Source organism: the organism of the source record quoted next, unplaced genomic scaffold, assembly GCF_019419815.1.
Source record: "Pyrus x bretschneideri cultivar Hongxiangsu unplaced genomic scaffold, Pyrus_bretschneideri_v1 Contig1, whole genome shotgun sequence".
NCBI classification, from domain to species: Eukaryota; Viridiplantae; Streptophyta; class Magnoliopsida; order Rosales; family Rosaceae; genus Pyrus; species Pyrus x bretschneideri.
The window spans coordinates 2,983,357-2,998,000 of NW_025999390.1; the positions used below are offsets into that span (position 1 = coordinate 2,983,357).

General features: G+C 39.3%; 1 protein-coding gene and 1 pseudogene across 1 annotated transcript; both read right to left on the reverse strand.

Annotated features, from left to right (window-relative positions):
• Window positions 1-3,050: 3,050 nt before the first annotated feature.
• LOC125467938 lies at window positions 3,051-6,611 on the reverse strand (annotated as a pseudogene).
• A 245-nt stretch (window positions 6,612-6,856) lies between these two features.
• LOC103952567 (omega-amidase, chloroplastic) lies at window positions 6,857-10,064 on the reverse strand. Its single transcript, XM_048579372.1, is given in 10 exon segments — window positions 6,857-7,230; window positions 7,355-7,437; window positions 7,693-7,773; window positions 7,982-7,997; window positions 8,123-8,201; window positions 8,496-8,570; window positions 8,720-8,813; window positions 9,059-9,283; window positions 9,695-9,814; window positions 9,911-10,064. Coding segments are annotated over 10 exon segments (927 nt in total). The 5' UTR covers window positions 9,986-10,064; the 3' UTR covers window positions 6,857-7,151.
• Window positions 10,065-14,644: the final 4,580 nt, after the last annotated feature.

The window sequence follows — 14,644 nt, forward strand, 5'->3', positions numbered from 1 at the left end:
CACCTTCTTCTGATCTTGTTTTACTGTTTCTTTTCCTTATTTAGAAGGGGGAGCAAAACGCAGCGTTAAAATCAGCGCAGTACGGACTGTGATACCATTGGTGGGGCCACTGAAGTTCCAGTTTTCCAACGCAGATTTACACGGTCACGGATAATGGACGGTCAGATTTGAGCATCACGCGTAACTCGTGTGGACCTGATCCTACTCATGGGGTGTGTGTGGGGACCATGTAATTGCTCTCGCTCTGTCCAGTACGACACGCTCTTCTACACGTGCGAACACGGGGCACTTTGTCCTTGGCTTTCTTCACACGCATACGTCATGCACGCTGGTGTAGTGAAATTTATTTCACCCAAGCCATTGTCCTCGCCACGTGTCTAGGCTCTTGAGTCTATCTTTGATGGGTGCCACTTTCAAATGCTTTGGGACAAACCACAGTCTGTATTCTTATTATGAAACGATGAAGTTATTGATCCTGTTGAACCCAGGTTGAGTACGCAGGATTCACATTGGTGGAGCCAGCAACATGCTTTGGGGGACACAACATTGTGCCATCGACATAACCCATTAGATCACTACTTTTAAGAAAAGGAAGCATTTGAGCCAACCATAGTGGGTAGTCGTTTGATGTTCAAGACAGTGGAGAAGGGCTGGAAGGTGTAGTTTTTGGGGTTGGGGTTAATGGAGGGGACATTATTTTTAGCCATGGAAGCGTTGATGGAAAAGATGACAGGCGAGAGGATCTTGTTGTCAGACAAAAAAAGCTCTAGAAACCATGTAAAACTTAAGAACTCAGGTTTTTTCAAGATGATTGCATACCCATTTAACTATGGGATGCTTGTATTTATACTTGCTTCATGATTACATCAGAGGGTTTGAAGGCCCTATTTACAAGGAGATTCGAAATTCAAATAATTCAAATAAAAAAAGCAACAGTTGACACATATTTGAAAATTACATCCTATAAACAAGGAAGCCTAATAAGATAGAACTCCAAAGAGATAGAACTCCAAACAGAACTAAACTCCTTAAAGCATGCTGGAGTCCTCAAAGCATGGCGAGTGAAATTGCATTTTGACTTCGTCTAACAGATACTAGACTGGACGTAGATAAACATTTTACCCTAATCTCTGGTCTGTCGTTTGGTGACTAGGATTGAATTGCATCGGGTTTACTTTGGTTTGGAAAAGATAGCGTTAAGTATTAATTAGATGTACATTACGAGTAATGAGATTGTGGATACACGTTTGTTTTAAGAGTTTGTTTCCTTGCAGATTGAAAATAATAGAGTAGTCGTGTATGTGTGTATAAGCTAATTTTGGTTGTTAATAAACTATGAATTAGGCATGCACCGGTGATTTAGATCAGCTCGTGCGTGCGCAACTCAGCCAAGCTAGCACCTAACATATTGATACGTATGTTATCAACTGTAGTAAAAGAAGAGTATCAGGGCTAGCCTTATAGTACACACAGGAAGTGACAGGCAGGTAATGCAGCTTCTGAATCCAGCTTTTGTCTGCTGTGAGCCTGCGACAGTAGAGCAATTGCAAGCGTAATATACAAGTTGCCAGTAAGCATTATTAGGGTTTTGGGACCCAAACATGCATCTTTGGAGACGTAGAACCACGTGAGAAAGCATGGGCACATCCCTCATAATACCTCATGTTTGTAGGGTAAATGAACAGTGTTATGACAACCTTGATTTTAATTTCGATGTGGGCAAGAATATATATATATATATATATATATATGTGTGTGTGTGTGTGTCCATCTCTGGTCGCCGTAAGATCGATGAGATGCCCTTTATCGATCTGGTCAAATGTGCTAAATCTAACATCAATCCAAAAGTAAGGAGTGAAGTGTTTTGTGTTCGTCTAGGTAGGCAATTGTCGAAGTCGGTCGTTGAAGTTTCATTTCAGTGCGAATAATTATCTACTGGGAGGAGAGTTCAATAAGTTTTGATTAAGTTTATCAATCTCTAAGAGTGAACCGTCGATTTAACGCTACAATAATAATACAATTAATCTTACATTGTAGGGTTATGCCTTTGTATTGAAACGCGTTGCAGATCAATTGTGGTTACATATGGAGACAAAAGCACTTCTCGTATTTAAGTGCACTTACACTTCACGAGTTCGATTCGCTCCACTCAATATTATCGATTGCTTGAAAGTGCTTCCATGAAAAAGGACGAAGCGACTTTATTATTAATTTGGACAAGTATGGCTTTGTTTTCGGGTGAGATAATTTGGGTAAATTGGAAGTAGCTTTATCCCGATCACGCCAAACATGCACTGATATTGTGAAAGAGATGTGCAGCAGTTGAGGGGAGATCCCGAAGAGGAAGTGAATATTGAACAGAGGGAGAAACTTTGCTCTTTATTTTTTCTCCCTTCCCAACAAAGCTTGCAGTGGCAGCATATTTTACCGTCCTTCCTGCTGCCTGGGGTTTCGTTTTGTCTTCATCTCCGAGTTTCCTGACCAGCCAAGTTTCTTTATCTCTTTCTCTATTCTCCCTCAGATTTATGTCTGGCTGAGGAGAGAGAGAGTGGATGAGTGATGACTAGGGCTGATGCAGTACCCACGTGCTCTTTGTATAGCCTGGCTGTTTTCTAGGAGGACTTTAGATGAATCGGGGACGTAGGAAGGATGACAAATGTTCCAAACCAATTATACAACCTCACATGAAAAAATTAAAACACATGGTGATACGGTATAGAGTTTAGTACACCATCACTTTGATGTATCTATTTCGTATAAAGATGTGTTTGAGACTGCTTCTGTAAAAGTTAAAAGTGATTTGTCAACCAACACTTTTATATCGCTTGGTAAAAAGTGTGATTGAGCGCAAACTAAGGATGGATCTACTAACCCTTTGCTATAAGGTTTTTTATTAGACAAATTTCTAGTAAAGATCCAAATACTTTTTAAAGAGGCATTTGGCAGTTGCTTCTCTAAAACGCACTTTTAAGTTTCTCGCTGAAAGGAAGCTACAAGCGCTTTTAGCCCTTCCAATAGTTAAAGCAACCACAAATAATAAACACTCCGAATTGTTTTACAAAAAGTACTTGAAAATAATAAACACTCCGAATTGTTTTACAAAAAGTACTTGAACTCTTAACAAAAATTATAACGTGTTTCCAATAAAAACGCTTTACATCAGAACCCTCATCGGCATAAATATTTCCTACAAAAGATATCAAAGGAGTCGCTTTCCTGGGGTCTCCATCTTCACGTGCGGAGTTGAAACGCCTCATTCCCCTCCATTTTCATGGCCCTATTGTTTTTTATGGCCTTTTGTAAATTGTCCCTGGCCATTCAATTCCAGGGCCCAATACTTTTGTAGAGGTCCTACAGTCCTCCTGCTTCCAATATTCTCACCGGACATCCCAATTTACAATGTCGCTAAAGGTCACAACTCTCCTGCCGTTCAACCAAACACAAAGAAAACAACAGTTTAAAGCCTTCAACCTGAAAATTCTTCTTTGCCGGTTTGACGGATGGCAGAAAGAATAAACCATTTTTATACAGTAAATGCTATAGTATAATTGCGAGAAGGGACGGTACTTCATCGTTCTTTCCAATGTTGGAAGAAATCCGTCGGACCAACATTGGACATAGAGCGAATCGGCCTTGTAGTACTAAGCATTAAGCCTACAGACATCTTCATGAGTTTTCCAACTCTGGTTCTCAACTCCTCAAATATCTTGGAGAAGGATTATAGCCTTATCAAACTGAGATTTCATAAGCTCCGTTCTGGTTCAAGTTTACATCGTGCGTTGTTAAGAGTTCGCTTCCCCTTGTTACTAGATACAGACACAATAATTCGAGTTTTCGATTAATAGTCACAAGCTCTCATTATTTCTACTAAGAAATGCAATTTGTCTTTGACACTTTCCTTCCTTGAGGCACAATACGAATCTTCTACCCGTCCGTAATCATTGAGAATTTAACCTCTCAACATCTACCAACTGGTAAAGATCGCCTCGTCTTTGCTTCAGTAAGGGGAGGTTTGTCCTGAATAATTCAAAACAAACTTATTTTAACTACTTTAACTGTAAAGTAACGAAGACTATCCTCACCGGTATTCTATAAACATTCTTGCATAAGAAAAAGAAGACTATAGGTTGGAAACACATCACCTTCTAAGCTCAATGATTGAATAATCAATCTCTGCTATGATTATTGCCTCTTCATGTTCCGTCGTCGCCAGTACTTCTCCAAACTACCACATTTAATTTTTTTAGTCAGATTCATAAAAAGATTCACGTACAAATAACTTGGCATCCAAAAAACTTAAACAAGGACGAAAATGCAGACCCAGACACTTGTTCTATTACTAAAAAGTAGAAAGGTGTAAGTAAGCATGCATCATGAAGCTAAAAATACAATGTAGTATGGATGAAATTTCCAGTGTATGGCTCTAGCGAAGATCAAATGTAAGCATGCATCATAAAGCTAAAAGTACGTATCCACTTACTGGTCCAACAAGGGTGGAGTGGCCCCATGCCACATAACCGGCTCCAGCATCTCGAGCAGGGGAACAAGTTGCTACATATAGCTGACAACCCACAGAAAATCACCCATGGGAAATCGTTAGAGTTAATATGGAGCATCAAGGCATAATCGTCATAAAGTAGTGACTTGACTGTGGTTCTTGTTATGTAATCTATCACAATGTTCTGTTTCTGTCATTGTACTAACTCCAAGTTTATTAGCAAACGTAAACCAGTGATATGCATCTCATATAGGACATATGTTACCGCACCTGGTTATCTGTAGCCCTGCACAAGATATATAGCAAGGCGAATCTCATTGAGAATGACTACATAAAAAACTACAAACTGATTTAACATATCACAGATAAATTATTCTAAAGGAATATGAATTAGGGAATATGTAACTAATACCTTGCCTCTGCAATAGTTCCCAGTGCAATGGTCCAGTAGTCATGTTAAAAGCCCCAGGATAGCATATCAAGTGAGCACCTTATGTAAACAACTTATTACTGTTATCATTCGGTATTTCCAACATCAGAAGTCCTTCACTAGGAAAGGATTAAACAAAGGAGAAATAATTCCATTTCCTTTTAATAAAAAGCAGATTAGTTGAACTGCAAAGAAGAATCCAGTGGCAGATTTCATGAGTTTGAATTTATTAAATCTCAAAGGTTTAGGTGTGCTGACTACTGAAAGAAAAGCCCCTAATTTTATTAGTTTAGCAACACCCAGAAAGTGGAAACTAATTTCACTTCCATGGAAAGAAAAAGAAACGGCTAACCTCTTGCTCCATAAATCATTGCTATTTCCTCAAAATTAATGTCATAACAGATACCTATGCCAATACGCCCAACTTCTGCAAAACCCGATTGATGGTTACTATCCCATCAAGAATGAGTGAAAGAAGTTCTTCCACCAAAGGAATAAGTGTTTGTATAAAAGACGAACCAATGAATAAAACTACTGCAAAGAATGAATAAAACCTGTATCCACAATGGTAGGAGTCTGCCCTGCTGTGAGAGTCTTTGATTCAGTGAAGGTAATCTTCCCCGGGATGTCAATATCAAATAGCTGCATCTGTGACCATATGCCATGTTCTTTGTTACTAAAACAGTCAGTAAGAAACAAAGACCAAGACACATAATTTCCCTTGAAAAGTGCTCATTATATGTTCAAAACATCAAGTCTCTTCTAAAATGGAAAGAGCAATTTTTCATAAAGACATATAACCACACAGAATCAATTTCGTACATAACAAGAATTGAACTTGATATTACAAGTGCCGCCTTCATGTAAGGCTTAGAGCATTACCTTCCTGTGTTTAGCTAACAGCTTTCCATTGGTGCCAAAGACACAGGAAGTATTGTACAACTGATCCCCAGAACGCTCCACTATAGATCCACCAACAATGGTGATCTTAAGACGTTGAGCAACTTCAGACAGCATGGACTGTTGAAGGAGATGCATCGCCACCCGCATCAATGTCCTCGGCATAAACAGGAAAACTGTCATTTGAATACGGACCATTCCAAATTTCCTGAGACACAAAGCATCAAACACAACTTAAAGCCGAAAAAATCTCAACATTTATTAAAAGTTGAGTTTATTAGCCATCTGGTCTTATACAACATAAAATTGTTCTGATAGTCTCCTCCCAGTTACAAACCCAACAAGGTACCAACCTTTCAGTTGCTTGCACTATTCTTATGGGCATCTAAAACTCGATCAGCTGAAAATTACAGTTTCCAAATTTCCGAAAAACAAACAGAATGAGTAAAACTTACAGGGAGGAGAACAAGTTGGGCACCCTTTGCAGCGGCGTCCTCGATGGCTTTCCGAGAATGGGCAATGTTCCTCTCCTTATCCGGCGTCACGACAATTGGCACAGCGCAATCTTGAACTGCACAAAAAAACCAATTCAAATTCAACCTCAAAACTCTAAAAATTCACAACAAAATGACCAGATACAGACACAGATTAAAGAAACAGTTTGCCTTGGTGACGGGAGGAGTGGGCAGGGGAAGAGCAGGCGGGACCCTAGCTTCTTCGGGCTTGTAAGCCGACGCCATCACCGACAAGAAATTTGCAGAGCGGGTCCGGGACTTGCGCTGCGACCGATGTTGATGTTGGTGGTGATGGCTTTGGAGTTGGATGGTGCGATTGGAGAGAGGTAAGTCGGAGGAGGAGAGAGACCGATGCAAAATTTTGAATTCAAGATCTAAAACTTCCTTCTCCCATTGATTAAAAGAATGTCGATCTTATTAACCGATCACTTATTTGACAATATAATATTCTAAATTACTCATGTTATACGTAAAAATGAAATACAAACTCGAATTCAAACGGGACGGGCCAACTGTTCTAACAAACAACCTCAGATACGCATGATCAACCATCCTGTACTTCTACATTGCAGACTGGTTCTCAACTCCCCAATATCTTGGAGAAGGATTATAATTCGAGTTTACATGGTGCGTTGTAAAGGGTTCGCTTCCCCTTGTTACTAGATACAGACACAATAATTCGAGTTTTCGATAAGTAATAACAAGCTCTGATTATTTATAGATACAGACGCATTCTTTCTATTAAGAAATGCGGTCTTTGACACTCTCCTTCCTTGAGGCACAATAGGAATCTTCTACCCGTACGTAATCATTGAGAATTTAACCTCTCAACATCTACCAACCGGTAAAGATCGCCTCGTCTTTGCTTCAGTAAGGGGAGGTTTGTCCTGAATAATTCAAAACAAACTTATTTTAACTACTGTATTTGTAAAGTAACGAAACTGTTTCATCGGTATTCCATAAACACTCTTGCATATGAAAAGGAAGAGAGTAGGTTGGAAACCACATCACCTTCTAAGCTCAATCACTGAATAATCAATCTCTGCTATGATTATTGACTCTTCATGTTCTGTCGTCGCCATTACTTCTCCAAACTACCACATTTAATTCTTTTAGTCAGATTCATAAAAAGATTCACCTACAAATAACTTGCCATCTAACAAACTTAAACAAGCATGGAAATGCAGACCCAGACACTTGTTCTATTACTAAAAAGTAGAAAGGGGGAAGTAAGCATGCATCATGAAGCTAAAGATACAATGTAGCATGCATCAAATTTCTGGTGTATGGCTCTAGCGAAGATCAAATGTAAGCATGCATCATGAAGCTAAAATTACGTATCCACTTACTGGTCCAACAAGGGTGGAGTGGCCCCATGCCACATAACCGGCTCCAGCATCTCGAGCAGGGGAACAAGTTGCTACATATAGCTGACAATCCACAGAAAATCACCCATGGGAAATCGTTAGAGTTAATATATGAGGACCATCAAGGCATAATCGTCATAAAGTAGTGACTTGACTGTGGTTCTTGTCATGTAATCTATCACAAAGTTCTGTTTATCATTGTACCAACTCCAAGTTTATTAACAAATGTAAACCGTAATTTGCATCTCATATAGGACATATGTTACCGCACCTGGTTATCTGTAGCCCTGTACAAGATATAGCAAGGAAAATCTCAGTAAGAATCACTACATAGAAAACTACATATCGATTTAACATATCGCAGAAACATTATCCTAAAGAAATATGAGTTAGGGAATAATGTAACTAATACCTTGCCCTCTGCAATAATTCCCAGTGTAACGGTCCAGTAGTCATGTTAAAAGCCCCAGGATAGCATATCAAGTGAGCACCTGACGTCAACAACTTATTACTGTTATCATTTGGTATTTCCAACAACAGAAGTCCTTCACTTGGAAAGGATTAAACAAAGGAGAAATAATTCCATTTCCTTTTAAACAAAAACCAGATTAGTTGAACTGTAAAGAAGAATCCAGTGGCAGATTTCATGAATTTGAAGTTATCAAATCTCAAAGGATTAGGTGAGCTGACTACAGAAAGAAAAGCCCGTAACTTTATCAGCTTACCAATGCCCAGAAAGGGGAAACAAATTTCACGTCCATGGAAAGAAAAAAAAAGAGGCTAACCTCTTGCTGCATAAATCATTGCTAGTTCCTGAAACCTAATGTCATAACAGATACCTATGCCAATACGCCCAACTTCTGCAAAAACCAATTGATGGTTACTATCCCATCAATAATGAATGAAATAACTTCTTTCACCAAAGGAATGCATCAAACCCATTGATGTTACTACTGCAAGGAATGCATCAAACCAATTGATGGTTACTACTGCAAAGAATGCATCAAACCTGTATCCACAATGGTAGGAGTCTGCCCTGCTGTGAGGGTCTTTGATTCAATGAAGGTAATCTTCCCCGGGATGTCGATATCAAATAGGTGTATCTATGACCATATGCCATGATCTTTGTTACTAAAACAGTCAGTAAGAAACTAAGACGAAGACACATAATTTCCCTTGAAAGGTAATCATTATATGGTCAAAAGATCAAGTCTCTACATTTCTAAATCAAATGGAAAGAACAGTCTTTCATATAGACATATAACCATACCAAAAAAGATATCTTGCATAACAAGACTTTAACTTAATATTGTAAGTGCCCCCTTCATGTTAAAGCTTAAAGCCTTACCTTCCTGTGTTTAGCTAACAGCTTTCCGTCAGTGTCAAAGACACAGGAAGTATTGTACAACCGATCCCCAGAACGCTCTGCTATAGATCCACCAACAATGGTGATCTTCAGACGTTGTGCAACTTCAGACAGCATGGCTGTTGAAGGAGATGCATCGCCACCCGCATCAATGTCCTCGGCATAAACTGGAAAGCTGTCATTTGAATATGGACCATTCCAAATTTCCTGACACACAGAGCATCAAACACAACTTAAAGCCAAAAATCTTAACATTTCTTGAAATTGAGATTATGGCCATCTGGTCTTATACAACATAAAATTGTTCTAATACAAACCCCTCAACCAGACGCCCGCCCACCCTCCACCAGTTTGATGGTAAATCTATCCTTAGCGGGTAAAAGTGAACAAACCCAATAAAGCACTAACCCTTCAGTTACTTACACTATTCTTATGGGTATCTAATATTCGATCAGCTGAAAAATACAGTTTCCAAATTTCCGAACATATATTGCTACACTTAACAAACAATAGGAGCCTAATAAGTAATAATCCACATTTAACTTGAAGCAGCAAGCTTAATCAGCATACCAATCTGAATGTCCAAATAAACAAACAGACTGAGTAAAACTGCAAAACTCACAGGAGGACAACAAGCTGGGCACCCTTTGCGGCGGCGTCCTCGATGGCTTTCCGAGCGTGGGAAATGTTCCTCTCCTTATCCGGCGTCACCGACAATTGGCACAGCGCAATCTTAAACTGCACAAGAAAACCAATTCAAATTCAACCTCAAAACTCTAAAAATTCACAACAAAATCGCCATATACACACAGAGAGATTAAAGAGACAGCTTGCCTTGGTGACGGGAGGAGTGGGCAGGGGAAGAGCAGGCGGGACCCTGGCTTCTTCGGGCTTGTAAGCCGACGCCATCACCGACGAGAAATTTACAGAGCGGGTCTGGGACTTGCCGCTGAGACCGATGCGGATGTTGGTGGCGATGGCTTTGGAGGGTGCGATTGGAGAGAGGAAAGCCGGCGGAGAAGAGAGAGGCTATGGGCGGAGGCAAATGGAGCGGCGGAGAGAGGAGGAGGATGAGGAGTGAGGAGTCAGCAGTGAGATTCTTTGGGACCAGCGGTATAATTGAGATTTTGCGGAATTTTAATTTTTTTAATGAATTGAAGAAATTTGTAGTGTGTTTTAAGCATTTATAAATCTTATTTTTTCTCATGAGAGATTGAGAGAATTGAATCAATATTTTACATGGAACCTGTACAAATCAGTTAAACCCTATAAAAATCCATTAGAATCTCTCAAATTCTCAATTGAATACATCCCTCTAAGTTTGTTCATATATTCTCCAAAATTTTGCATTTTGGTCCTCAACTTAACTTTGTATTGCATCATTTGTTATTTTCGTCAAATTTTTCTATTAACAAATTAAAGAACATCTAGATCTATTTTGAAATTCATTGACCATAATGTAAATCGAAGCCCTCAATTTACTATTTTCTTAATTGGAACGAAGAAATCTCATATCAAACATTTCTTTGTCAAAGTTAATAATTAATTAGTTTTTGTTCTAGTGTTAGTGATATTCATCTTCCAATGTTGAATTCAACATCTAAATTTCCTTTTCACATTGATTAAGAGAATGTCGATTTTATTCATCGATTTCTTATCTTCTTAGAAAATATAATTAAATTCCTCGTGATATACGTAATAAGAAAATACAAACTCGGATTCATACGGGACGGACACACTCAGATGTGTATTTATCGTCTATCCCTTAATTCTACATTGCAGACTCTCTTACCTACTGAAAGAGTAATTAGGGTAAAATATTAGTTTCAACAACAACAAAAAAGTCAAATATTAATAAAATAAATAAAAATAAAATAAAAATCATCGCAAAATGGTAACCGTGTGATCTCACGGGTTGCACACTTGCACTGGAAACCCCTTTAGAACGAAGGAATATGATCGTTACAAATGAACGCATAGCACCGGATCGCATCCTCAACACCTTTCAAAAATCCCAACCGATTCTTGTCCAAACGGTAATTAACTGTCACTCGCGCCTTGGTCCTCAATTTCTTTGCTTCCTCTCAAAACTTTCACCTCCAATTAAGAACAAAAAAACCTGTTTCAATTTCTCTCGAGCACCAAAAATTTGGTGCTCAAGACCCTCCGATTCGGTTTGAGTTTACGAAACTTGCAAAAGTCAAACAAAAATAAACGAAGAAAAAAGAATCCGAAGAAATTTTTCACTTTGAAATTTCAGAGACTTGTGTAGTTTTTTTGTAGATAATAATATTTTTTATGCATGGCAGATCCCAGGGCTGTTGTACCGTACCATGACCCGTACGATAACGGCCCGTGTCCGATATTATGAACTTTCTGTACGATTCTGAACACCGATCCTCGATGAAAGCTTACCGTTACCGCCATTGGACGATGAGGGACTCGCTTGCCCAACTAAACCAATTCCTCTGTTTGATGAAGGAATCCAAGATTTGAGCGACCCTTTGTTGGATCAAGCGACATGGGATTTTCTCTATCAGTGTAGTAATGGCGGAGGAAACTTTGTTTCGCAAGCCAGTCCCTCTCAGTTTATCAGAGAATCGAGAGGCTCTAATCCTCCCAGAGGGGACAACAATGAGCAGAATCAGGGTTTTGGTGATCCGAGGCCACTTTCAGTTTGGTCTGCGACACCAGTTCCATTTAATTGCAGTTGTTGCCAACTGCTTAGGGAAATCATACACTTAAATGGTAAGTTTTACGTTCATTTTTCTTGTAAATTAGTATTGGTTTAGTGGGTACTATTCGGTTTAAGTGGTGATTAGGGTATTGATTTTTTATTTTCAACTTGTGTGCAAAGGCAACCATGTCATGAAACTTGACATTCATGGAAGGTTCGGTATGATCAGTCATGCAATTCTTTACAGTGTCGATGTGAATTCTTCGACAATCATCAGTATCAAATGTTTGAGTAAGTTTTTTCGACCCCTCTCAATTCGAAGTGTTTGATTCGTTTAACGAGAAGACTAAATATTTTTTTGGTTTCGGAAATTAGTTTTTGCAAGAAAAGCATAGAAGAGGTGAAGCAATTTCTGATGCAGTACTGCCTAGAGAGAAAGCTAGAGGGCTACATTCTGCAGCAAGATCCAATGGCAGTCTTTTACGAGGCCCTCTGCATTGGACTCGAGTGGGATGACATTCTAAACACCGATGACTTCACCTTCCCACCAGTCTCCTCCAAATTCAGGTTCGTGTGTTTGGTTTTCCTCGTGAACTTCTATCATTGGGAACATTTAATGTTCATATGTTGGTTACTTGAGTTCTTTTTTTTTTTTTTGGTCAATTTCAGGAAGAGTCGGTGAAGTGGAACAACAACAACCCGCTGATGATCAACCACATGCGGCCGAGGATGAGAACGAGAGGATTTCCCTTGCAGCACAGGTTGTTGTTAGCCATTCTTTCAATCCTAAACCCTAAACCCAACTTTTAGCTAAAATAAGATAATAAGTACATTTTATTAACACTTTTCTTTGTGTAATGCTGTGGAAGTAGTGCAGAGGGAGAGAACAGCAAGCATGACATTGGACGATCTTCGCGATTACTTCCATCTTCCAATCGAAAAAGCTGCTAGGAGATTGAAGGTTTGCCCAACTGTTGTGAAAAGGATATGCCGCCGAAGCGGATTAAATAGATGGCCCTCAAGAAAGGTCTGTCCTCTATAAAGTCCTTCATAGAACCATTTTTTATTTTTGTGTTTTATCTTCCTTACCCTTTCAATTTTTTTTATCACACATGCAGATTCGAAGCATCAACAGGCAGATTTTGAGGATCAGACCGAGTTTAGATTCCGACGATGCAAACACAAGGGTTCATGCTGAAGCTGAAATCTCTAGGCTTGAAAGAAAAAGAACCGAACTTGTACCATAGTGTGAATAAAGTACATATATTCTTCCCTAGTTTTGGATCAGCGTGGAGTAGGGTGAGACCAAAATATAGAGAGTTCAATATTTTTTTTTTCTTCTTTTTCTGAGAGGTGCTCACGGATGACCTAGTTGGGATGTTGCCAGCCAATTTTGTACTTGAGAGTAGTCCATCCAATTTTGAAACAGGAAATCACCATACATTTGCAGATGTTTGACTTTAATGATGGATTAATTATACCAATTTTTGTTTTGCTCTTAATTTATGGTTCCTAATGTATTTTTTTACATAAAATCCTATCTAAAACGGCCAGCCGGCTTTCTACACATCATCGCTATATATTAACATAAATACACCCCCAGAAGGATGACAATGTGCCTCAATGTGACTAGGCGGAGGATCCGAAAATTAACGTTGGAATGTTCAAACATGGATGGAGATTCCTAAGATCTCCATGAACTATGTCTTCATCGAAATTCATTCGATAAGATAATGGGAAGCTGCTTCTGCACTTTGAAGAGGAATATTATGGCCGGTGTTGCAACGACACTGGGTTGCGTCAAGCAAGTGAAGCAAGAGGAGTCGGAAGAGTGGGACGAGCATGCCATTGCCCAGAGACATCTTTGAAGGAGTTTATAATTCCGAGAGCAGTGACAATATTGGTGACGAGTTTTTCGTGCCTATGAAAGCCAAGGCTGAGCTTACGTCGCAGCTTGCTAGGTTCAGCAATGTAGAGGTGATTTGGTGAAGGTGAGGAGGGGTGAAAGCACTCTCAAGCTCCGAACGCGCGTGGCTGAGAGGCCTTCGATGCTTCAGAAAAAGTATACGATCAAAGCGGCTAGAGATGATAGACATGTTGCAGTTTTGGACGACTTGACCTCGGATCAATGCACTGAGCTGCAAGGTACATTTTTCTTCGCCAGATTCTAGTCTATGTTGGTACTGTAACCTCTTATAAGATATCTGACGTGTTGTATTGTTTTACTGCTAATTAAGATAGCATATTTTATTTTCATTCCACGTAATCAACGATTATGATTCAATCACATAAAACACACCGTCATACTATGAATCAGATCTGCATATACTGTTTTAATTCCTCATAATTTACGGTTCTGATTCACAATCTGATAACATAACTGGTCACACTGTTCAAATAAGGATAGTACATTCATTCATGAGTTACGAAATTTTTTACCCGGTGACCTGACCTTTCGTTCATTGATGTTTATGTGATTTTGCAGAAATGAGCAGGAGTTTGGTGAACGTGGAATACGGGGGACACAACAAAAGGGGAGTTAAAGTATGACTGGAAGATGAAAGTCGACAGCTACTTGCCCGATCAACGGTGCACGATCGTTAGCTCCATTCTGTTCATGCCGCTGCCGGGTGAGTACTGCACCGAGGCCACAACAGACCGTTGCATGGCTTGGTTTACTGCAGCAGTTGCTTTCGGAGCTCCGCTAATTTTTGTTAACATCCAAACAGAACAGATCTTGTAGTCGGTATAATATCAGTCTCTCTTTCACTCATGCTGAATTTCTAGCTAGCAACCCGTTCTTAATCGGTTCGATTAATTTTCATTTTCTTATTGTTGAAGGACAAAAATAATTTATTAGGAAAGGAAATGATTTCGAATAAGCAGCAACA